This window comes from Bubalus kerabau, chromosome 13 (genome assembly GCF_029407905.1).
Source record: "Bubalus kerabau isolate K-KA32 ecotype Philippines breed swamp buffalo chromosome 13, PCC_UOA_SB_1v2, whole genome shotgun sequence".
Lineage (NCBI taxonomy): Eukaryota > Metazoa > Chordata > Mammalia > Artiodactyla > Bovidae > Bubalus > Bubalus kerabau.
Genome location: NC_073636.1, coordinates 51,414,305 through 51,439,699, shown reverse-complemented (window position 1 = coordinate 51,439,699; position 25,395 = coordinate 51,414,305). Strand labels below are relative to the sequence as shown.

The 25,395-nt window shown below is 49.0% G+C and overlaps 1 protein-coding gene across 1 annotated transcript; it reads right to left on the bottom strand.

Annotated features, from left to right (window-relative positions):
* Nucleotides 1–250: 250 nt before the first annotated feature.
* Nucleotides 251–24,733, bottom strand: ADRA1D (adrenoceptor alpha 1D). Its single transcript, XM_055544280.1, has 2 exons — nt 22,914–24,733; nt 251–2,488 (listed from the first exon to the last, which is right to left on the bottom strand). The coding sequence occupies exons 1-2, from the start codon at nt 24,031–24,033 to the stop codon at nt 1,899–1,901; spliced, it is 1,710 nt and encodes a 569-aa protein (XP_055400255.1). The 5' UTR covers nt 24,034–24,733; the 3' UTR covers nt 251–1,898.
* Nucleotides 24,734–25,395: the final 662 nt, after the last annotated feature.

Sequence of the window (25,395 nt, the reverse complement as noted above, 5' to 3'; positions counted from 1 at the left end):
CCCCCCCGCCACTTAAATCCTTCTGATGAAAGCTATCTCTCCACATTTATCCCTTGTCCCCACTATGGACCTCCTGTGGGCTCAACTGCCTTGGCATGTGGGAACCCTCTAAGAGACCCTCCCCTGCTGTTGAACTCTCCTGCTCAGAAGCCCAACGTTCAATACATTGACACAAGAGTCTGCCTCCTTGCTTTGACAGATGGGCCCACCTCTGTGAGAAGATTCTGGGGGCCGTGCCAGTGTTCCCAGAGTTAGGGCAGCCAATGTGCTTCAAGATGGGGCCCTCTTTGATGTATGCAACATACTCCCAGTATCTGCTTTTAACTGCTCCTCCTGTGCCTTGGGGGATGCCAGGCCTGAAAGTCCAGTACTTGCTAGACCCACAGGGCGAAATTTCTGCTCCTGAGCCCAGATGATATTGGCTGTCTTTTTACCTTGTAATATTGGGATGAGGAGTCTGAAATTGTGGTGACCTTTTCAACAGACTACCTCCCTACTACAGGAAGCTTCTGGTTGAAAATACTGGTTCATGTTGGCCCCAGCACTTGGTTCTTCCTGTTTTAGAACACCTCCACTCCAGACACCCCAGGGTATTATCTAGCAGTTCTCCTTCCAAAGGTCCACTGGGCTACCATCATCATTCCTTTGCTGGTTGGATATGTGTTATTGGTATTATCTAGCTGAAGACTGAACTACCTATAGCCTCTTGGGAATACAACAAATTTTGGACGGTTTGTTGAACCATCAACGCTAATAAGCACGGCTCCAGGTAGGTGTTCTCTCACTCACCATGTACACACATCTACTTGGGCTTGTATATTTTTTCATGTAAAGTAATGTTTCACCCATTTTACTGATGGCCACCTTCCAGACTGAGGCCCTGAGAGCATCACAGATGCATCTGGTGAGACTGAAAAATTTAAACTTTGTTTACTTTCAAAGACTAATCATGTGAGTTTTAAGAGCCAATAAAATTCCCAAATCTTTTGGTCATGCTGAAAGTCCCAAAGGACAGTAGCCATCAGTTAAAGAGACAGGCTGAAACTAAAAAGTGAACACAGATCACAGGATAACTCAATTTATCCTGTTGTGGGCCTTTAGTACAAAAAGGAGTTCTTTATGGGTTGTAAGCTAAAGAGTAACAGTTTGCACAGTTTGGAGAAAACAGAGGTACCCTGACCAATAAATATGTCTAAAAATGACAAAGCTCTCCCCATTTGATTGTTCTAGATCCCAGCAAGAAGTGACGGGCACAGGCATAAGCAGCTATATACAGAGTGTAAACAGTAAGGCCCTTTGGAAGACAAAATGAGGGGCAGGGCAGAGCCTCTGTAGGGCAGAGTGGCCTGCAAGTTATACAATAGGCTTGTAGGACAGTCATTTATTCTGCCACCAAAGCATGCCGGTGGCAATGGCAGGCTCACTGGATTTCTCCAGTCTGCAGTAAGGAGAAATCGTGTCCATGGAGAATCCTTGGCCCCAGTGACCTTTCCTGGAGGGGAGGCATTGGGAACAGCCAGGCAGGGCCTCTGTGCCCTTTCCTCCCCAAGAGGAGGGACAGGGCTGCCTGGTTATACTTGGGGCCACCTACCCAGGGTTCACAGCATAGACAGGGCAGTGTTTCTCAAGCAGGGACTGGAAGCAAATGGCCTCAAGGGGCCTGTAGCCCCTCTCTTGAAAGGAGGAGCTGGGGGCGTCTGTGTCCAGGAGGGGGAGCCCATAACTTTCAAAGCCCTCACCCCATCTCAGTTCCTCACGGATGCTGGAGAGCAGTTGCCAAAACTGATGCTGATGAGTTTCTGGGTCTCTGATTCTCACCAGCCTCTTGAACAGAGACAGTCTCCTTCTCCATACCCTTCCCGCCAACCCAGCATACTCCTCGGCCTAACTCAAGGTCCTTAAATATCAGTCTCTTGGAGATGGCTGTAGTCCTCCAGTTTATAAGCCTGGCAGGTAGTACCCTCAGCTGCATCATGGGGGACACCTAAGAACACCACTTCCACCTCTGAGTGCAGGGCGCACATGGCCTCTCTGGTGTGGATCTTTTGTGACGGGCTGGAGACTTTGGCATGCAGCTGGGTAGCAGGTCTCTGGAATGGCCGGAGAAGCCTCCACTCACGGAAGGTGCAGGGCATCTTTCGACAGGTGACAGCTGGAGCCTGTGCTTTGGGTGCACCCAGGGAGCCAGGGGCTGAGGGCACAGTGAAGGCCTGTGGGGCCCTGGTGGGTATGGCACCTGGGCCAGGAGTGCAGTCTGGGTGTGGGCTGCCATTTGAAGCTTGCCAGTTGCGACTGTAGATACTCCAGAGTGGGCGGCGGCGCCGGCGACTATGATGGCACTGGCAGCGCAGGAGGCGGAGGAAGGCACGCTTGAACTCCCTGCTGGAGCAGGGGTAGATGAGTGGATTCACACAACTGTTGAAGTAGCCCAGCCAGAAGATAACCTTGAAGACGCCCTCTGAGGGCTTCAGCTGTGGGAACAGGGAGCCTGTGGGGAGCAGAGACCCAGGCTGGTTAGATGCTCAGGAAGAGGGAGTCCCAGGGAGCCCCAAGCTGCCCCTGGTGCAGCCCCTCTCCACACTACTCCCCCTCCCACAGCACCTTTCCTGGGCTCTGAGCATTCATCAACTAGGGGCTATCAAGATATCTCTCCTCAATGAGTCCCTGATATAATTCAAGAGTGTCCATGAACTTTGATGAAGAAAAACAACCATCTTTAGTTTTACTCACATTTACCTGAAATCAAGCATTTCCTGCAAGTGTAAGCAACAAACCTGAGTAGAATTAGACAAAATGATATTGAAATCACTGTTTGGTAGCTCCAAACTGCAGCTACAAAACAGTGCAATATGGTCAGTTTTCTACCTAATATTAGCAGTTGGTGGAGATGTTTTGAAATATTGCCTATGCTCCTCCCTATTCGGAAATGGTCACTAGAATGCACCAGTGGATCCTGTTCTTTAAAGCCTTCATGTGGAAGTACATTTAATACTAAGTCACAAATTGCAATTAAAAATCAATGAAATTGATTCCATCTGTAATCCTTTGTATTTTATTTTATGCATTTGAAAGAGTAATTCTGATAAAGGCTCCATACACTTTGTCAGATGCCCAAGTAGTCCCTAGCTTTATAAGAAGGGTAAGAACGCCTGAATTAAATGTTGACCAAGGCTTGCTCCATGCCAGGCACTGTCCTGGAGTCTCCTCAAATACCTGAGGTCTTGCTCTCTCAGTAGAAATGTGGATCAGATATCATGAGAAAGAAGATGGGATGATGGTGGTGCCCAGTATATTGGGGTGGGGGGCTTCCAAAGTCTCAGGATAGACAGGAGCCAGGCAGGATGAGGAAGGGTAGAGGTTATCAGGAGTGGAAGGGAGAGGTAGGCAAGAAGATAACAAGTTTGGGGCAGGGGAATGTCCAATAGGATATCCTCAGAAAACTTCATTTGGGACAGATGGTGAAGGGCTTTAAATTCTGGAAAGTTAGGCTTTTATTTTGCGGATGGTTAGGAGATATGGATATTTTTGAACAGGCAAAAGATAGAACGTAGAATTAAGCCTCAATAAACACAATGCCCAAATCACTGTGGGCAGTGACTGAAGCCATGAAATTAAAAGACACTCCTTGGAAGGAAAGCTATGACAAACCTAGATAGTATATTAAAAAGCAGAGACATCACTTTTGTTGACAAAGGTCAGTATAGTCAAAGCTATGATTTTTTTCAGTAGTCATGTATGGATGTGAGAGTTGGACCATAAAGAAGGTTGAGTGCTGAAGAAGCTTCGAAAGAAGCTTTCCAATTGTGGTGTTGGAGAAGACTCTTGAGAGTTCCTTGGACTGCAAGGAGATCAAAGCAGGCCATCCTAAAGGAAATCAATCCTGAATATTCATTGGAAGGACTGATGCTGAAGCTGAAGCTCCAATGCTTTGGCCACCTGATGCGAAGAACATCATTGGAGAAGACCTGATGCTGGGAAAAATTGCAGGCAAAGGGAAAAGGAGGTGGCAGAGGATGAGATGATTAGATAGCATCAGCCACTCAAGGGACATGAATTTGAGAAAACATCTGGTGTGCTGCAGTCCATGGGGTTGCCAAGAGTCAGAAACGACTTAGCGACTTAACAAATACAATGCCCATGGGCTGCCGGAATGCAGGATAATGGGGCTGTCCCAGTGGAAGTGGGAAGTGATCAGGGAAGGCTTCTGGGATGGCTTTAAAAGGGAGCAGAGTGCCTGACGGGAGGGAGTGGGGGCACTGGAGGTCTGAGTTGTGCCAGAAAGACCTTCTTCCCCACAAACCTCTCCCCTGCCTTCCCCACCGTGGACCATAAGGAGTCATACCTCCAAGGGCAACTAACAAAGTGCAAAGACATCATCCAGGAAGCACAGGCCACTTTGTCACCCTCGTCATCCTCCATAGCAGTAGCAGCAGGGGTCAAGGATAGGTGTCGAGTATCCCATCCCAGGCAAAAGCCTCAAGTGTCTGCCAGGGTGAGCAGAGCAAGGGTAGTGGTCCTTGACAAATCATGAAACATGCTTTGTTTTCTTGCCCTCAAAGAAATAAGAGCAAGGTCCCGTACTGAGGGAGCAGAGGCACCATGCGTCCCTCTTTGACCTGTGGGCTCTTGTATATCACCCACCTCCCACTTGGTGAGATTCCTGGTGCTAAGAGACAGTGTGGAGAAAGAAGAATGTCAGGTAGTACTGCGTGGCACAGGATTTTCAAACTCTGGTCATGCAGCCTTCAGCAAGTTATTTGGCCATCTAAGTCTCACTTTCCTTTTCTGTGAAATATACGTAACAATGTTTCTCTGGAAGGGATTTTTTGACGAATCATAAATTTCAGGGTGTAAGACTTAGCAGGTTTGTACTAAATACTGGAGTCTATTCACTTCCCCCTTCCCTATTTCTGTGGCTTTTTGAGAGAGGAGACCTCAGTCCTGAAGGGACTCCGCTCTCAGCTCTGGATAGCGGCCAGAAACAGAAGCTGAGATTTGGTGGGTCTGGGGGAGGCTGGAGCATCAGTCAGAATGTGTTTAGGAGATAATTTCCCTTGGGAGAAGTGTCGGGCAGTTGTCCCTGGAATCCAGGGGCTACCAGGGTTGACCTCAGCCTCCAGAAAGACAGCCTTCTGAACAGCATCCTTCAATGGCTGCAAAGTAAGACTGAGTGCTGAAAATAACTTTCTGACTCAGGCTAGAATTCTTTTATATTTAGCCCAGGATGACAAATCAGGGGACTATGCTTTCAGCAGTAAGCCAAAAACCAGCCAAGGGGCTTTGTTATCAATGTGGTTTTGATTTGAATTTTGTGGGGAACATGGCATATCTGTAGTGTGGCCTGGGCCTTGTTTTTAAGAATTAGAATTCTAATTTATGCTTAACCAACCTATGTGGAAGCTTGCTGCCAGCTCGGAATTCCTTACACACAAAGGAGCTGGGATTCAAACTCAGCCTTTCAGCCCCACATTTTTCCTACTGTGTCTTGCTGAGGTTTCTGTCTTACTCTGGTCCTCCCAGAAGCAGACCTGAGACAAGGATGCAAATACAACTTGTTTACTTGAAAGGTAAATGAAACACCAATAGTGAAGTGTGGTAAAAAGAGGGAAGAGAAGGAAGCCAATGAAAGGAGAGTTAACAAGTTAGTCACTGCCACGGGCCACCAAGGTGCAATCTCACTGGGAGCTCTGGGGACTGTAGTTGTCTCACCAGCGGGGTGAGGGAGGTGAGGTATCTATACCTCCAATCCCATCAGTCAGCGTTTGGGCTGCTCCCTCATGGTGTTAGTTTTCCATAGTCCTGTCTTCTATGTGGGTGGACAATGAGGATTTTGCTGGTCAGAGAAAGTCGAAGGCAAAGAGATGGAGGCAGCTGCTGGGGTGGAAAGTGACCCATATACAGGGGGCAGGGTGGGGCACTGATGGCTGCCTCCACAATTTTGTTTCATTTGCTGTCTGCCCTCTGTGCACAGACATCTTGCATGTAAAATACAGACATCTATGTCTTGGGCTCCAGCTTCCACAGGCAGGAGCTCCCGAGAGATTTCACTCTGCTCCCTTCTCATGGCAGTGCTGAGCGTCACATATACCTCTGCACAGAGTGCAGCTGTCCACCCCATACGCCTTCTTGCACCCTGCCTCTTTGCTGCCTGCCTGCCCCAACCTTCTCTCATCTTCCCACAGCCTCTTTCAAGGATTCCTGGGTCAGGGGACAGGGAGGCGTGTGGACACTTCCCTCCCCTTTGCCATGGACAAGGTAGGTAACTGTCCTGAGACTCCCAAGGGTGCTCACTTGTATTATTCCTACAGTGCTGCCTGGGTGTGGGGGCATCAGTCGACAAGCCCCTTCTCAGCCACTCCCAACTTTCTCCTCCTCCAGCCACTCTGAGTTATGGCCTCTTAGGCTGACCATTTATTTCACCTCTCTTGCCTTCTCATTCATCTCCAGCTGCCCAGCACAAGCCTTTGCCAGTCCTGGAAGCCCAGCGACAGGAAAGCCTCAGTGGGTCCACAGGGGTTCTAAGGCAAGGCCTCTGTCTCTCTGTACCTAGCAGCCCCCTTCTCTGCCCTGAGCTGATTCCCTCTCCCACTCCCCACACTGTCCACGGCATTTCTTGCATGCATATAACCCAGCTGTGCTAACTCATCTTGGCAGTTGTCACTGGAAACAGGTGCTCATGGGATTTCCCCCCTCAGCATCCTGCCGTCCAGGCACCTAGCACAAACTCCCTTGTTCTTTCTCTTGTGATTCCTATTTCTCTTCCACCTTCCTGTGCATCAGCTAAATAGCCACACTGACTGCTTGCTGCCCTCTAGCCACAGCGGGCTCCCCAGTCTTCTGTCTGCACTTTTGCACACAGTCATCCTGGAATGCACTTCCTCTTTCCTCCACTGTGCTGGCTCCAGTGGCATCTCCTCCTGGAAGCCTTCCTCACACCACCCTCTCCCAACCCAGCAGAGTTAATTGTATTTCCTCCTCCTCTAGCACATCTATTCACTTCTAAGTGCCAAGAAGGTAACTACAGGTAACTACTGGTTTCCCATCTATTTGATTCTTAAATGGTGAGCTCCCAACACCATGCTTGGCACATCACAGGTGCTCCACACATTCTGACCCCTCTCTTTCTATCACACTGTGAATCCCATCCATCACCAACTCTTGTTGGTCCTGAATCCCCCACTGTGCACCATCCCCTGTTATCACCCTGGTACTATCATCATATACTTACAATGCCCTCCAAGTGGGCTCCCTGCTCCTGTCCCTGTGCCCCCATAGTACCCTGTTCTTTACACAGCAGCTGGGGAGATCCTTTTAAGACATAAGGCTGAGCATTTCATTTCTTCACTTCAACCTATATTCCACTGCTGACTGCAGCTTTCTACCCTCTCTCTCCCTCTTTGTTATCTGTACTTTGACCTGCCAGCCCCTTGGATTTCTCCTGTTATCTCTGCTTAACTGAGACTTCTGTTCTCTTGCACTCCAGCTGTTCTTTCCTCAGTCCTTCCACGCCCATGTCCTTCTGGATTGGGTTGTATTTATTCAGCCAGATCCTAACTCTGGAGAGATTCACCCACTCCCTGAACATGCTTAGGGTCTCCGACCTCAGCTCTGTGTCCTGGCTTCCAGCAATCTTGCTGCCTATCCTCAACCCAGTCTCCCACGATTCCTCTGCCTTTGAGCTTTTACCCCTCTCCACAGGCCAAGCAGTCTTCTGCTGCTTCACCTTCTCCAGAGCAGCTGATCTTACTTTCTGTTTTGCAGAGAAAATAAGACAAAGAAATACATATATATGTACGGCTGAGTCCCTTCACTCTTCATCTGAAACTACTACAACATTGTTAATTGGATATATCCTAATACAAAATAAAAAGTTTAAACTTTGAAAATAACAAGAGAACAAGACAAAGAAGTTGGACACTCACTCAAACCTTCTTTACCTCTCTTCCTTCTTGTTAAGAAAGGAGTCTCTCTTCCCACCCAAGGTTCATGTCCCTACTTGCATTGTGGAGCTCTTGACCCATCAGTCACTTGTGAGCTTGCCTCTATCACAGCTGCACCCTCTTTGCTGATTCTCTGGCTGTTACTTAATTCTCTCCATCCTTTCTATCCACACAGGCTGTCTCCTCTCCACCACCTGCTTTTCACTCCACTGCTTTGCCCTACTGCCCTACTCCACCCTGGACCCCTACCTGCAGATATTGCTCTCATCCATCCTGGACACTTCTCATCTCACCTGGGACTTCTAGGGCACTGTTCTCTTGGATTTTCTGTTCCATATCAATTGCCTTTGCCCCCCTTTTTTCATTCCCCACTGCTTTGTGTAGGAGTGCCCTTGCAAGAAGAGTCTTGTACTCTCTTCTTTTTGCATTTGCATTGCAGTTTCAACCAGGCGCACTGACTTTTGGCCAACTCCCACAGTTCTATCTCCAGCTCAGTCTATTCTCCCAAATTCTAGACTCATCGGTCCAATTATCACCCAGACATCTCTACTGGATGCCTACTTGCATCTCACACTTATCTGGCCCTCATGAAGCTTACATTTCATAGAGCAAGACCAGTAATAAATATGATAAACAAGGAAAATACAAGCATGTCATACAATAAGACATGCTAATAAGAAAAAACAAAGCAGTAAAGATAGCTAGTGTGTGTTTATATGTGTGTGTGTGTGCATGTGGCTGGGGGTGGCGGTATAAATTTTGGATAAAGTGGCCAGAGAAGGCCTACTAAGGATGTGACATTTGAGTAAGAGATGAATAAGCCATGTAGACAGCTCAGGGAAAGCATTCCAGATAGAGGAAACAGCAAATGCAAAGGCAATGAGGTGGCCCTGGTATGTGTGCAGAACAAGGACAAGGCTAGTGTGGATAAAGTGGAGTGATTGAGGGCAGAACGGAAGGAGATGAGGTTGAAACTCAACCACTACCTTCCACCCTGTGCCCTTGTACCCTGTCTGAGACACCATCATCTCGCTCCTTGAATAATTCAGCAGCCTCCCCACTGTCTCTTGTTTGTACTCTTGCAGCCTGAAATCTATCCTCAATCTGGCAGCTGGAACAATCCTTTAAAAATATAAAGAGATCTGTCACTCCTGAGGCTCAAAACCCTCTAAGAGCTTCCATTCTCCCGCACATAAAAATCTATGACGGCCTAGCTCAACATGCGGCCCCCGACCCCCCGACACCCTCTCCTACTCCCTCTTCCGGCCTTACTGCCCTACTTTTGCTTCTTGGAAGACACATTCCCATCTTAGCCCTTTGAATTTGCTGTCCCCCAGAATCTTTGCCCCCAGAAATTCACAGGGTTCCTGCCTTCATCTTTGCAGTGAGGTCTCTCTGACCTCCCATTTAAAATTGCAATGTGCCTGGAAACAACCCAAGGGCCCATCAACAGATGACTGGTTGAAAATATGGTATGTGCAAACAGTGGAATATTATTCAACCACAAAAAGAATGAAATAGTGCCACTTGCAGCAACATGGATGGACCTAGGGATTATCACTGGAGAAGGCAATGGCACCCCACTCCAGTACTTTTGCCTGGAAAATCCCGTGGACGGAGGAGCCTGGAAGGCTGCAGTCCATGGGGTCGCTAGAGTCGGACACGACTGAGTGACTTCACTTTCACTTTTCACTTTCATGCATTGGAGAAGGAAATGGCAACCCACTCCAGTGTTCTTGCCTGGAGAATCCCAGGGACAGGGAAGCCTGGTGGGCTGCCGTCTATGGGGTCGCACAGAGTCGGACATGACTGAAGCGACTTAGGAGCAGCAGCAGGGATTATCATACTAAGTGAAGTTTCAGCAGAGAAAGACAAATATCATATGATATGACTTACATGTGGAATCTAAAAAAGGATATGAATGAATCTATGTAATAAAACAGAAACAGATTCACAGACATAGAAAAGCAAACTTATAGTTACCAAAGGGGAGAAGGAGAGAGGGGCAAATTAGGAGTGTGAGATTAACAGACACAAACTGCTATACATAAGATAGATAAGCAATTTACTGTATAGCACAGTGGACTATATTCAGTATATCGTAATAACCTATAAAGGAAAATTATCTGACAAAAATCTTTGCTGTACACCTAAAAATAACATGATATTGTAAATCAACTTCAATAAAAAATGGCAGTGTCCCCCACCCCATACTCCTCATCTCCCTCAACTATATCTGTGGCCCTTATCACCTTCTCTTGTACTATTTGAGTTATTCTTCATATTGTCTATCATCTTTCTCCCTGCAGTAGGAGTCTGTGGGGCAGGACTAGTGTCTGTTTTGCTTGGCAATGCATTCCCATTGCCCAGAAGAAAGACCTCATGAGTACACTGCGCACACAGTAGGTGCCCAACACTTGCTGAGTTTACTGAATGATTCCCTCTTTTCTACCCTTTATGTCACCATGTCTGGTACATTCATTTGTCTCTCTAGTGGGGTCCCTCCCTTTACCTCGTTCCTGAAGCCTTTGCTTACTCTGGCATCTCATTGTATTTACTTGGCTGTGACAGCCCCCAGTGGTCCCTTGTCTCCTCTACTCTGCACACAGCTGCTGGAGACTTATTGTAAAAAAGAAAAAAGTTTCTCTCCTTTCCCTTCTGAAAACCGTTAGTGGCTTCCTATGGCTCTGAGGAATACACCCCAAATTTCTTGTGTTTCATTCAAGTCTTTTTAGACTCCCATGCTGAATTCATCTTACCTCCTTCCCAAATTGGCTGCACAAAGCCACAAGCATGTCTTCCCACAGGGGCTGAACTCCTGCATTCCTGCATGACTCAAACTTCTCCCAAGGTGATTTCTGCTTCTTCCCACCCATCCCTCCAGCCCAGGTCAGGTGTCCTCCCTGACCAAACCTGAGTTAGGTGCCCCTTTATGCACGCCTGTATTTTAACAAATAAAATTAGTTACTGCTCTGTCTATTCTCCTAGACTCTAGGTTTCTTGATGGCAGCTATAGGATTCTTTTCATCCCAGCCTCTAACACAAGTGCCTGATCCAGAGAAGGGGTTGTAAAGTGAGTGAGTAAGTGCTGTTTGGGTAGATGTAGGTAGCCTCTAAAGTGACAAAGAAGGAAATGGGAGCTCATGCTTGCTTTCTGAGTGTTTAGTACCTACCAGGGTGCATGCTGAGCCCTGTATGCAGCAGTTCTCATTTAATTCTCATGGCATTAGCATCCTACTTTGCAGAAATTCTAATTACCTCCAGAGGACAAGTGGAAGGGTCAGGATTTGAACCTGAGTCAATCTAGCCCTAAAGTGTTGGTCTTCTCATGACATCATGTAAAGATAGGAAAAAAAAACTTCCCCTGGTCCTCCAGGGGTCCTGGATGTCAGGCTCCACAAAGGATCACTTAATACCTTCCAGCAGCTACTCCACAAGCAGCAGGCCCATCCCTGCCTCTGGTCTTTCATACCGCTGGCCTGGCCTGGAGGATGGCCTTCCTCTTTTCTCCACAGTGGGTCTCTCCAGTTCTTCAGACTCGGGCATAGAACTGCCTCCCCAGGAGCATTTCTGTGATTAATTCCACTCCTAGGGTCTGCTGAGCTGACAGTGGTTTCTGGAGTGTGTGTGCCTTGAGCACCTTGATTCTGCCTCCACGTAAGTGGCATTTGTTGGCCTTCCCTATGACCTTTGGGGTGGCCTGTGGGGCCTACCACATTGAGTTCAGCTCCTGTGCACCCATAACCATCCAGAACATTCAGAAAGTCTGGGCTGTTGCCTGCTTGCTGCATCTCAGGAGGGAGTGTCAAACAGACGCCAGACTCCTGGGAGGAGCCCCAGAAAGCCACCTGGCCATCTCCTTCCTGTCCTTCAAGTCTCTGCTCAAGTCACCTTAAAGGTTTGAAGTTGATGTTATTAGTGCCCTGCCCAGGTGCCCCCAGTTCCCAACTGCTGTGAATGTTGGCTGCTAATGGCTTATAAGTGCCCCTTCTTTGGAGAATTACCCTTGACCAATGCGAGCTGCTTCAACTGGGAGATGATACTTTCCCACCAAGGTGGCAGTCCACAGCCAGTGACAGACTGAGTGGGATGGAACAGGCCACCCTTCTTGTCTCCAGGTGGTGCAATTCTCTGCTGTCGTTCTGGCTCCAGGGCTCCCCGTGGGGTCAGGCTGAGGCCAGACTTCGAGACCACATCCTGGGGTTAGGTCTTTTCTGACTTACCCTGCTTCCCTCCCTCCCTCCCAGATACCATAGGAGAGCTTCCCTCAGATCATCATTTGCATAAAAATCCCTGCCTCAGGCTCTACAGGGACATGATCCAAGACACTCTTTGCATGGATGTGTCTTCAAAGCTCTCTTGATTGGTCCCAAATCTATAATCCAGGGATTAGCTCTTGGTCACTGTTTCAACTCTTCTGCCCACTGCTGGGAAAGGCAGGGCACAGACGTGCATGTTCATGTTCCTTTCTCTCCACTCAACAGGCAGGCTGGAACACGGGAGTGGACACATTGGCCTGCCCATGAGGAGAGGTGGTCAGGATGTAGCAGGAGAGGACTGCAACCACAGCTCTTGCTGCTTCTCTCTGCTCCTTGACCTTGTTCTTGCATGTGTCCATCGAGCTTGCTCCTGCCTGCCTTCCTCTATTCTCTGTATTGGGTGCCTCTATCAGGAATCTAACCTAATGTCCAGGATGCTGAACATCCACTGATCAGAAGAGGCAGGGCCTTGCCTGTGAGGGCAGGTTACCCCACTCTCTGGCATGCGTGGTTGGGCCAGCCTGGCCTGCACATTACAGGTGAAACCAGGACAGCCTGTGAGCTTTGTGGGAAAGTCTGCAGCCTTATCACAGGTCAATCCCCTCTCTTAAGTAAGAGAAATGTCCAGGCCCAGGAGATGCTAGAGCTGGCCAATCTGGCCAAGCCTTGCTGAGGAGTGACAGTGCTGAAGGCAAGAGGGGAATGTGTGATTAACAGCATTTTTTTGGCATCACCAGAAGTGAACTTGTTCTTGGAAGAATGTCAGAATTCTCAGCCACCAGCCCTGTTCATAGCTTGCAGCCAACAACGAACTATCAGGCTGCACCCCAGCCTTTCCCCTTTCCCACTCCCTCCCCAACTAGTGACTTTTCTATCCCAGGCAGCCATTTTTTCTAGTCAGAATGAAATATAAGGGTTAAAATACCATGTTCTCTCAGATAGTCAGGTCTCTCTTGCTTCCCAGGAGGGACTTGCCAGGTGGTGCAGTGGTAAAGAATCCACCTAACAATGCAGGAGACGCAGTAATGTGGGTTCAATCCCTGGCTCAGAAATATCCCCTGGAGTAGGAAATAGCATCCCACTCCAGTATTCTTGCCTGGAAAGTTCTGTGGACAGAGGAACCTGGCAGGCTACAGTCCATGGGGTCACAAAGAACCAGACACGACTGAGTGCGCGCGTGCACACACACACACACACACGCACTGCCTAGGAGAAAAGGAATTCCCAGTCCTAGACTCCCTTTTGTTCTTCAGCTGCTCACTCAATGCTTCTATTCTTCAGAATTCAATTTCATCTTCCCCAAGAGAGGCTGGAAGCAGTGGGCCTCTTTGCTATATTGTAAAGGGTCAGCCTCTCTCATAAGGCACACTTGAGCTAAGACCTGAAGACTCTCTGAGGGAGTGAGTTGTGCATCTTCCTGAGGAAAGAAAATTCCAGACAGAGGAAAGGGGATGTGCAAAGGTCCTGAAGCAGCAGAGCACCTGACAAGTTGGAGGACAACCAAGAAGTTAGGACTGCTGGAACAGAGAAGGGGAGACAGAGATGCTAAGAGATAAGGCCATTTTGAAGCAGAAACAACCATGGAAGGCTGTCAGAAAGAAGTATCCTGAATAGGGTCCAGATCTCAGATGGATGATGAAGACAGGGAGTTGAGGGTACTGTGGGGCTAGCTGTGTCAAGCCAAATCTCTTGAATTTCCTGTGTTGACAATTTTCCATGGTGACAGGTAACTGGTGGGTATCTGGTTTGAGATAGGAAAAGAATAGATCAGAAGTCCTTCTGTGTCCCATGTCTGCCTCAGGATCCTTGAACTCTGTGGGGCTGGCCTAGAACTACCGGTCTAACCTTGGATACCCTTCTGCAGCTGTAGGGATTGACAGGGAGGGCCAGTTTCTAGAGCCACAGAGGATGCCTGGTAGGGCCCAAGGCAGGGAGATGAGTCATAGACCTATTCAGCGTCCTCCACTGGACCCCACTCTCCCTTCAGTTCTTCTCCCTTCCCTTCTCACCTCTCCAATGTCTCTCTCTCCCCCTCATTTCACTCTTGTCACTATTTAACTCATTTCCTGGTCTGTGGCCTTGGAGGAGTCACACTCCAAGCTCGATATGCCCAAAGCCGAAGTCCCTGCCAAATGGCCCTGTACTAAGCTGAACATGACCCTAATCTGAGCATGAACCTTTTAGTTCTTTGGTCATACTGACAACTGGTTCATAAGTCGGAGCAGATCAGTGCTTGTGCCAGAGGAGAGAAGGTTTCCAGACAGTAGTCACTCTGTCCAGGAGTCCCAGCACTGAGTAGATGGTGCATTGCTCATTAGGTCCCAATGCTGTCTTTCAGGGGCCCAGACCAATGTTCTGCTGGGTCATCATCTGCAAAGGAGGGCAGGAAAATCCTCTAGTATTTAAGAAGACCTTTTTGTGGGCATATAGCTCAGGATGGGGCAGAGCTCAAGTGGGGTCAGAGGTAGGCTCAGGAACTCAGAGGTTATCTCATGAGGACTAGGCTCAAGGGCTCTAGGGGTTTGGGACGATCAGGACAGACAAGAAGTGGTCATGTCCTATGGCAATGCTCAGGGCCCTCATGGCCAGGATCTGGGGCAGAAGGGAGCCTGGAACTGAACCTGAGGGGAGTAAGCAGGCACTGAGGCATTTAGCAAGATTTAAAGCATAAAACATGGCTGACCCCAACTGATCCTTAACCCTAGCTTCAGCATGACCTCTGTTCTCTGACCTAGAGCGGAAGTAACAAGGACTCTAAGGGCCAGAGTGCTTGGGTTCTAAACTCAGCTCTGATATTTAGGATTAAGATTAATATCAGAATTTTTTTTTTAAAGAAGTAAGTAGCAAGGAATATTCAAGAAGGCTAAAATTTCAAGAAGGTGAAAAAGAGGAGAGATTACAGTGAGAAAGTGCGAGAGAGTGAGGGTGAAGGGGCTACAGGGTTGAGGGTGAATCATTTTTAAGAAGTTGTGGACACATATACATGCTGTATGAGCAGGCAGAGGAGAGGTGGAATTAAGGAGAGATGAGCAATAACTGACAGAAGGAAGTCCCTTGGAAAGGAAAGAGGGTTGGGAGAGATTCAGAGTTGACAGGGACCTGCAGGACTCTAAGGACATCCTGAGGACTGCCCTGAGGAGGAGACCTGCCAATGGAAAGTAGGATTTTTCTTTTCTTTCTTTCTTTTTTTTTTTTTTTTTTTAACATGTTCTTATTTAGACACTGGTTTGTTGTGGTTCACAAGAGCTGATTGATAAATTTTCAGGAACTTTGCAAGCTGACTATCTCTTTGGTAGTTTGAAATTGACCATGGTGGGAATATTTCCATTTTACATCATGGAAATGGACAGATGTTACACATTAGCCCCCATTTCAGAGCCAATCTTAAATACTTGCCAGCACACCTTTGTGGAGGAATGACCTGATTCAGGGTCTGGGGCTCACAGAAGTAGGTGGAGGCAAGGGAGTTAAAGATGGCAAGAGAGGATGAAGTGATGGATTATGGTGCTAATTGGAAACAGAGGCCTAACTAACCAGAAGACAAGGTGAAGGGCCGGGAGGTGAAGGCTTGGTCAAGGCTGGAGTCAGTAAGTAGAATGAGCAGGTGGACTCAAGTGGCAGAGATTTACTGAGGATTTAGGGGCTTATAGATCAAGGTGGGCACATAGGCCAGGGCATGACCCTGGGAGAAAGAGTGGAAGGAGAGTCACAGGGTGTCGGCATGGGTCAGCCTCAGTACAGTGGAGTCACAATGACAACCAGGGTAGAGATGAGCATGGGGGAGAAAGTACATGACCCCTGTATCCTAGTTTTAAAGAATGAGGTGGAGTGATTAACAGCTCATCAGATGTTTGGGATAAACATATCAGCAGGAGTTGGGCAGAGGACAAGACCCTAGGCAGAGGAAGGATCTGTATTCACCCAAGAACAGGAGTCTACCCTCCATCAGTGGTATATTTTTATTTTCAAAAAAAAAAAAAAAATATCTCCTAGCCCTGTCCACTGAGTCAGTGGCCAACTTAATATCAATGAACATCTGAAAGCTCCAACTGTGGTCTTTAAACGATCATTTTCCACTAAAAGAGAACAGGCCTCTTTAGAGAAATGGGACAGGTCAAAAAAAGTACAAGCTGAGCCTGAAATATCTCATCAGACCAGAAAGTTCAAGACTCTCTGGGTTATGCCATATGTCTCATAAGTCAACTTGAAAGGGCACCTATTGGGTAGCCCCCAAACAGTGACATATATAATGTGTGACAGATTTTAAAGTTACTTTATCATGGTACTAAAAAATCTTTTGGTCCCTTTTGGAAACATTGCTAGGAAATTGACTTTTTTTGATAATGGAGAGCATTGAGGAACTCTCCTGCTTTTCTTGTATAGCCTCTATTTCAAGTGACCAAACAGCTAGTGGTGAATTCTTTTTAGAATTTTAATCTACAAATGCAGAAGGAATGACAGAATTTGGATATCACCACTTTAAGTCCCAGTGATACAACAGCTCCTAACCATGGTCAATGGCTGCTAAAACTAGCAGGTAAAGGTTGACGCGACATTTTATAGTAAATGAATCAAGCTGACTGCATCTAAACCCCTGGTCAATCTTAACATTACAAAAGAAGAATTCTTGTCCAAGACACTGAGCTTGAATCTGCTTAAGCCAATTTATATGATGTACCGGTAACAGCAGGACACATTAAAAGGCACTATAGGGATGTATGGAGAAGGCAATGGCACCCCACTCCAGTACTCTTGCCTGGAAAATCCATGGATGGAGGAGCCTAGTAGGCTGCAGTCCATGGGGTCGCTAAGAGTCAGACATGACTGAGCGACTTCACTTTCACATTTCACTTTCGTGCATTGGAGAAGGAAATGGCAACCCACTCCAGTGTTCTTGCCTGGAGAATCCCAGGGATGGGGGAGCCTGGTGGGCTGCTGTCTATGGGGTCACACAGAGTCGGACACGACTGAAGTGACTTAGCAGCAGCATAGGGATGCAGGGCTTCCCTAGTGGCTCAGACAGTAAAGACTCTGCCTGCAATGCAAGAGACCTGAGTTTGATTCCTGGGTTGGGAAGATTCCCTTGGAGAAGGGAATGGCTACCCACTCCAGTATTCTTGCCTGGAAAATCCCACGGACAAAGGAGCCATCGCAAAGAATTGGACATGACTGAGCATCTGAGCACACAGGGATGCCGGCTCCAAACTGAGGGCATCTCCTTTGGGATGAACAATATGATTTCTTCACCAAATAAGCTAAAAGGGAAAAGGTGGGGAAAGGGTAATCTTATCACTTAAAGAAGTTGTAGAGGCAAATCAACTGCATGTAATATATGTAATTTTTTTGAGACCCTAATTCAAACAAACTAAAAATTTATGAGGCAATCAGCTACATTTGAACACAAAGACATTTGGTATCCATTAAACAAGTATTTTTATGTATTATAATGGATTGTAGTTTTTTTTAAGTCCTTCTAAAAATATTGAAGAATTTACAGATAAACTGATATGGTATCTTGGGTTTTCTTCAAAATAATAAGCAGTGGTGGAAAGTGGGTGGGGGTTGGAATGAACCAAGATCAGCCTTGGGTTGATACTTGTTGAAACTGGGTCATAGGTACTGGGGCCATCACACTGTCTACTCATGTATTTGAAATTATCCATGATTTTTAAAGGTGGAAAATAAAACCCCTAGCCATTACTTGTTCATAATAATCATGCAATAAATATTAGCTGTTATATTAAAAAATTTTGGGGTCACATAAATAGGGGGTCATCCCCAATGCATTGCTAGTAAGAGGGGGGTCTACTTTATATAGAGGCTGTTAATACTAAGTGAAATAAGCTAGTCACAGAAGGACTGCATGATTCCACTTCTATGAAGTACCTAAAACAGTTAAAATTCAAAGAATCAAAGCAAGGAATGGTGGGAGCCAAGGGCTGGAGGGAGGGGGGAAAAGGGGAATTGCCAGTCGGTAGGCATACAGTTTTAGTTAAGCAAGATGAATGAATTCTATAGATTTGCTGTACAAACTTGTACCTAAAGTTAACAATATTTGTAGCTCTCATGTTAAGTGTTCTTGCCACATTAATAACAATGATAATAATAATAATAAAGATAGAGGGCTATGCTTTGCCACCCAGATCGTTGGCATGGCAGGAAGTGAAGAGGCCCTGGATTCTGCCACTTTTTCCCTCTACACTCGCTGACTGAGGACCTACTATGTGCCAGATGCCATAAAGGCACAGATAGGAGATGTAATGTCAGTCTCTTCTTCAGGCTTTTGGGCCAGGGCACAGTAATACTATTCCTGAAGACTTGCCACAGTGCACCCCCTGCCTCTCTCCATGTGTCTGTGGACCTTGTACCCCCTCAGGGAGCCTGTGGAGATGGGTCCCTCCGCACTTGGCCAAACTCTGAGATGCAAACACTGATTCTACCCTCCGTGCCTGGCTGCTAAAGTGTGCTTTCCAGCCTGGACACCAATTCCTCAGATAACTCACAGCCTCCTCCTGCCTCTTCCCACCTCTCTTCCTCTCACTTTGTCTCTCATTAAGGCATAAAATACTGACAGTCAGATTTATAAAGTGTGTACATTTTATGAATACAGGCTGATGACTTACATATATATTCACCAATGTAGTCACTGTTCAGATAAAGTCACAGGCAGGGCAATGGAGGTGGGGGGAATGGCCCCTAGTCTCTCTCTGAGCCCCTCAGGACTTTAGGTGTCCTGTGTCTGTGTCCCAGTCTTTCCTGCCCAGCCACTTAGGTCCCAGTGGCCTCACAGCTTAGCATACCTTGGCTGTATGTCTCTCTGCTGCAGATCTAGCTTGACTAAAACATTTTAGGTGATAGATGGCCTCTGTGCCAACTTCCCCCTGGAACCCTGGGCCCACTTCCTAAGGCTTTTGATACCCTCTGGGGCTGCTCCCTGGCCATGTCACTGTTGTGCCCGGGGCTCCTGCTTCCACTTGGCTTTGTGTGTGGTGATGTGGGTAAAGAACCCTGGGTCTGCTTGACAACTCCCAGGTTGTGGCCCTACTGGGTGCCTTCATTTCCTGGCCTGTGGCCCTTGCTGGCATACAGTACTCTTTTTCAATCCTCTCATCTTTGCTTCCTCACATCTGGTGTGGGAACTATAGCCAGTAAGGAGGGAGGTACCACTTCTCTTGGCTGCCCCCTTTTCTGCCTCCTCTGGTTCTTTCATAGTTGGTGCTCCCTAAGCCTCCTTCCCCAGCCCCTCTCATCTCTTTGTCCCTCCATCCTCTTCCTTGGAGACTGTACCCTCACACCCTACTTTTGCAAACATATCCATCCTTGGTCCCCTTATCTAAGTTCCCAACACCTTCTTCCCCAAGCACATACTGCCACTTCCTACCAAAATGTGGCAGACCCTTGGATTCTACATTCACCCCAAAAGCTGTTGCTTAGAATGTTCCCTGTTTCTCCAAAAGTGCCTCCCTTCTTCCAGGCCTGCCTCAGAGCTCCTGGAGGGGCAGGCTTGCCCTCTCCTTCCTGCACAGCCCTTAGACGACTCCTGCTTGTACAGCAGGCTCTGTCCTATTCTTTCTGTTGTCCTGCCCTCCAAGCCACATCATGGCAGATCAGAATATTCTGTTTCCTTGCTTGGCCTCAGTCCTGCTTGCTCATTATTGCCAGGTTCCACTCAGTTTGGCTTCATCAGTGGCCCCGGGCTTTGTTCCAAAACTTGGTGAGGTGCCCATTGCAGACTAGCAGGAAGGGAGAGGCAAGGATAGCCCCTGGGTTGCCATGCCAGGTGTGAGGAGCAGCAGAGATGAGGGGCTGAGGAAGAGCAGTGCATGCCAACAAGGGAAGAGGCCACGGAGATTTAGGGATGACTTCCTAGAAGAGGCAGACGTGATCTCAACCTCAAAAAATAGTAGCCTTTTGCAGTGTTGATTGTAACGGTGGAAAATTAGAAAAACTGAACACTCAGCCGGAGACTGTCAACGCACCATGTCAACACACTCAAACAGAATACTATATTGTTGCTAAAATAACCAGAATGGATAAATCTCAATGGCAAAACATTGGGTAAAAAAGGCAAACTGAAGATGAATGTGCACAGCTGGTACAACTTATATAAGTCCACAGGACACACAGAACGATATTGTTTATTATTATGGATTCAGGTGTTTATGGTAAGAGTATAAACGTGTGTGGGAGTGATAAAGACTAGATTTACCTCTGGGGAGAGAGGAAGGGACAGGAGGAGGGAACTTAGTTGTGGCCGTTCTGTTTCTTTGAAAAGAGAGAGAGGAAGTGATCTGAGGCAAATATGGTGAAATGTTATCATCTGTCCAATATGGGTGATTACAGATACATGGGCACTTGTATTATTTTCTCCTTATCTGTGCATTATTCTGTAACTAAAAATTTTAAAAGAAGTTAAAGGAACATAAAGGGAGGTGGCATTCTATATGCACCCTGATCATTCCTGACAGGGGGCCAGTATGAACCAAGGGGTAGGCAGGAGGCTGAGGGCACCTGGAACAGGTCACAGCTGGGGTTTGGTTGGTAGGCTTGGGAGGATTTTAAGTCCTGGGTATGTGGGTTTCTAAGAGGGGGGCCATACTGACTTTCTCTTGCCTATTTGCCACGTCCTGCTCCATCCATCCCTCTGTCTTCCCTGACAGCAGCCTCTGGCAAGATGATTTTCAAGCTGGTGATTTATTCATTCCTTATCTTGTATTTACTGAGCCTCTACTACAAAAGCAACAGCTCATACTGCACTCACCATGTGCCAGTTATAGTCACACATAATATCTCACTCAAGTATCACCATAGTAGTACAAGTGGGTATTATTACCATCTTTGCCATCCCTAGTTTATAGATGAGAAAACAGAGGCAGAGAGGTTCAGGGATTTGCTAGCAGTTACACAGCTAATAAGGAGAAGTGCTGGGGTTTGAGACCAGGCTCTGGCACCAGAGCCTGTTGTCCATTCCATTCTCCTCCACTGTTCTGCATGTGCCAGGCACTGTACTGGGCATTGGTGATTACATAACTGACATAGTCTTTCCTCACAGAGCTTCTGGGTCAGTGGTGGCAGGGGGACTCATACCCCAAGTCAAGCAACACAGAAATGTGATTACAGCTAAGGAGCTAATGAAAGAAGAGAAACTTTGCCCAAGGGAGAATATACAGCAAAATTGAGAACAAAGAAGAAAGGCCTTAATGAAGTGGGAACATTTATTCTGAGACCTAAAAATGGAGGGATAGCCAGCAGGATTTGGGGAAAGCAAGCCAGACAAAGGGAAGAGCAAGTGTAAGGGTATGAGCTTGGCATGATCAAGGACCCAGAAGAGGGTCAGAAGGGCCTGTGTGCACAGTGGGCAAAGTTCAGGGCAACAAAGCCATGAGGTCAGGGGGGAGGTGACTCATCACTCAGATCCTTCTTTGCAGAAGGGGGACCACATGTCTGGGTTTACCCACCATAGTCCTGGTACGTACTTGTGGTCTCAGTGTAAATATACATAAGAGCTCATTTTGGTCTGGACAGTAATAAACTTGAAGGTCACTCTATCATAGGCTATGATGGACAGTTTGGATTTTGTTTCCAGGACAGTAGAAAAGCATTGAGGGATTTTAGTAGAGATGACGCTCTAATTTATAATGCATAAAAATCACTCTAACTGATGTGAGGAGAGGGCCTGCAAGGGAGCAGGAAGGGGCTATTGTCCCTTTCTGGACACAGCTGCAGAGCATGGAAGGAGCAAGGCCTGAGAAAGGGGAGGTTCTGGCTTGGGCTGGCTGAAGTTACAACCATGAGTGTAATGAATGTGTCCCCAGAGATGCTATTCCCCTTCCCCTCCCTGTATTGACCCAGCCCCAGGGCTTCCAGGAGGGGCCTCAAGGTATGGGAGGAAGTTCCTGAGAACAGCTGCCCACCTCACAGGACTACAAGAGAGCCCGTGAAAGAAATAGCAAAGTTCTCTGGAATTGCTAAAGGACTCGGTAAATTTAAGAAACTACAATGAACAATATTAACTTTCCATATGATAATATGTCCTTTACTTTTCTTTCTCATGCCTACAAAGATCCCTGCTACACCCCCCTTCCTCCCCGCCCCCCACCCTTGGCCCCTGCCCACATCTTCAAGAGATTTCAGAAGTGAGAGACCAGGGCATTCACACATACCAGTTGGGGAAGGCCTCTTACAGGGTGCCAACTTCCCAACTGAGAGAAAGCAGGTGGCTTTGGGTGTCTGCTGCTGTTCATTGTAGACTGGCCAGGGATTGCTGCCCATGAATGAATACAGGCCAACCCACCCTAGGTGCCACTTCTGGGCATTGGCATTTAAAGCTGGGGGTACAGGGAGGGGGTTATATAAACAAGCTCGTACACTGCTTACCACTTACTATGGGAAGACACCTACACAGATGTCCATTGATCTTTTATATTTAGAATAGTCGGGTGCTTAAAACAAGGCCAGGGCTTCTAACAGCAGTGAAGAAGGTCGCTCAGAAAAGTGAGTTCCTAACAAAATCCTGCAAGCATGATGAGCCTGTTATTCTCCCACAAAGCAGCACAAGCACCTAAGAGACCAGGCAGGTTACTAAGTAAACCTTCCATGTTCAGGTGGACAGCCACTCTCCACCTGGAAGAGCCATCCAAGTCTGGGTGCCAGGAAGGGACAGCCACAGGCTCAGCGAGGGAGGTTAGAGGTTGGAGGGAGAGGGGTCACTCACCCAGTGGGAGGACGAAGAAAAAGGGGAACCAGCAGAGCACAAAGACGCCCACGACAATGGCCAGCGTCTTGGCCGCCTTCTTCTCGCGGGAGAACTTGAGCAGACGCACTGACAGTGAGCTGCGGAACTTGCGACCCTTGGTGCTGTGCATCCCCCAGTGGGTCTCAGCTGAGCCAGTGCTGGCGCCGCGACAGTGGATGCGCAGCACCACCTCTGAGGCCTTGCTGCGCTCGCGCTTGACGCCCGCCTCCAAGCTGCGCGTGGTGCTTCGCGCCACCACGTACACGCGGCAGTACATGACCACGATGACTGCCATAGGCAGGTAGAAAGAGCACAGGGAGGAGAAGACAGCATAGCCTGCCTCCTCTGTGATGCCGCAGAAGCTCTCGTCCGGGGGCACGGGCTCCTTCCATCCCAGTAGTGGCCCCACAGACACTACGACAGCTACGGCCCAGAGCAGCGCCAGGATGGCTGCTGCCTTGCGCTCGGTCATAATGGAGGGGTACTTCAGCGAATGGCGTACACCCACGTATCGGTCCACCGAGATGGTGCAGAGGCTGAGGATGGAGGCCGTGCAGCACAGCACGTCCACGGCGGCCCAGACGTCGCAGAAGGCCCGGCCAAAGGCCCAGAAGCCCAGAACCTCCATGGTGGCCGAGAAGGGGAGCACTGTGGCACTTAGCAGCAGGTCGGCCACAGCCAAGTTCACAATAAAATAGTTTGTGACCGTTTGCAGGTGGCGGTTGCAGGCCACCGAGAGGATGACCAGCACGTTGCCCGCCACAGCTGTGAGGATGAAGGCTGCCAGGAAGACGCCCACACCCACTCCCTGAGCACTCACCACCAGCCCCTCGACGGCCGCTGTGCCATTCACCTCGCCGCCGGCGCCGGGGCTCCCGGGCTCTCCAGCGGAGCTCCGGTTGTCCTCGCTGCTGCCCGCGCCCACCACGCCGCCGCCGCTGCCGCCGCCGCCGCAGCCCGCGGCCCCAGGCACGCCGTCCACCGCCTGGCCCTCCGAGGCGGCAGCGCCGCCCGCGCCTCCCCCTGTACCAGTCCCACTGGCGCTGCCGTCCGAGCCGGGTCCCTCGAAACTGAAGCTCAGGAGATCGCAGAAAGTCATCTCAACGCGCGGCCGTCGGGGAACCGGCCTGGGCACACGACGAGCGACTGGTACAGCGTGGGGGCAGCGGGCATAGCCTCGGGGCTCCGTCTCCAGCCCAACGCGCCGGTCTTGTTAGGGTCCTACTCCAGTTCCTGTGACGTGGAGCGCAGCTGCTAGCGAGCGGAGTGGGCTGGCCGCGTAGTGGAACCGAAGTGCCTGGGCGGGCGACGCGCGCCGCTCCCGCAGCGTGCCCAGGCGAGCTGGCAAAGCGGCGGCCGGGCTGGAGGGCGGCGACCGCTGTGGCGCTAGCTCCTGAGCGCCGGGGGCGGGACCGAGCCAGGGCAGCGCGAGGAAGGAGGAGGGGGTGGCCGGCTCCGAGGGACCCGGCGCCACACTTGCGGGATGAAGGGGATCTGTGCTCCGAGCCAGCTGGCGTTCCGGGGTCCCCAGGGGCGGCAGCGCTGGCTCACGCTCCGACCCTGCGGCAGCCACCCCTGCCGCGCCTCAGATGCCCTTGCCGGCCCTCGCTCTTCGCGATCCGCTCCCGGCCCTCTCCCGCGTCTGTCCCGAGCGTCCTCACCCTTTTCTCTCAGCTGCGTCTTTCTGCCGCCTTTTCCCCAACGTCGCGGTCACTGCTGGTGCCCTCAGGTGCGCTGAGAGTAGAAGGTGCGATTCCGGGGTCCCCCGTGGCCGTCAAGAGCCTGAGATCTGCAGACTGCGGCCTGGACCTCGCCGGGCTGCGGCGGGTCACCTCTAGGGACAGCCTGGATGAATTTGCTGCACCTCCTTTCTTCTCTCAGGGTACTGGACAAGGGAGGATCTCAGCCACCTCTGTCCAGTGTCTTGGTGTGGAGAGCCAGGGAGGAGGTCTGAAGCTTTGGGGGGCCTGTGATGGGGAAGGAACGAGACTACTTATATGGTTACAGCCTTTTGACCCTGCCTGGGACACATCAGTCTGCATATACCAACTTCTGCACTGTTACTTTACTCCATATCCGACGTCATAAAACTTCCCATTGTTACACTAAATAAGTTGCTTCCTTCTAGGGAGGGAGAGTTTAAGGGCTGGAGGGTGGGAAAGGCCACTTGGCTGGATGGTTAAAGGAGCTGGGGCAGACAGGCTGGCTCCAAATCTAAGCTCCGCCCCATGTTAGCTGTTTGACCTCTTTATGTCTCAGTTTCTCATCTGTAAAATGAAGGTGAGTAGTGTCTACCTACTGGCCTGAAGGCTTAATGAATTAATATGTGTTAGGGCTCCAGAGTTATGGGCTTCCCAGGTGGCATTAGTGGTAAAGAACCTGTCTGCCAATGCAAGAGACATAAGATCCCTGGGTTGGGAAGATCCCCTGGAGAAGGAAATGGCAACCCACTCCAGTGTTC

Coding starts and splice junctions, on each gene's coding strand:
- ADRA1D (XM_055544280.1), bottom strand. CDS start 24,033: ATGACTTTCTGCGATCTCCTGAGCTTCAGTTTCGAGGGACCCGGCTCG. Junction 2,489..22,913: donor TTTCTTCGTCCTCCCACTGG/GTGAGTGACCCC, acceptor TGCTCCCCACAG/GCTCCCTGTTCCCACAGCTG.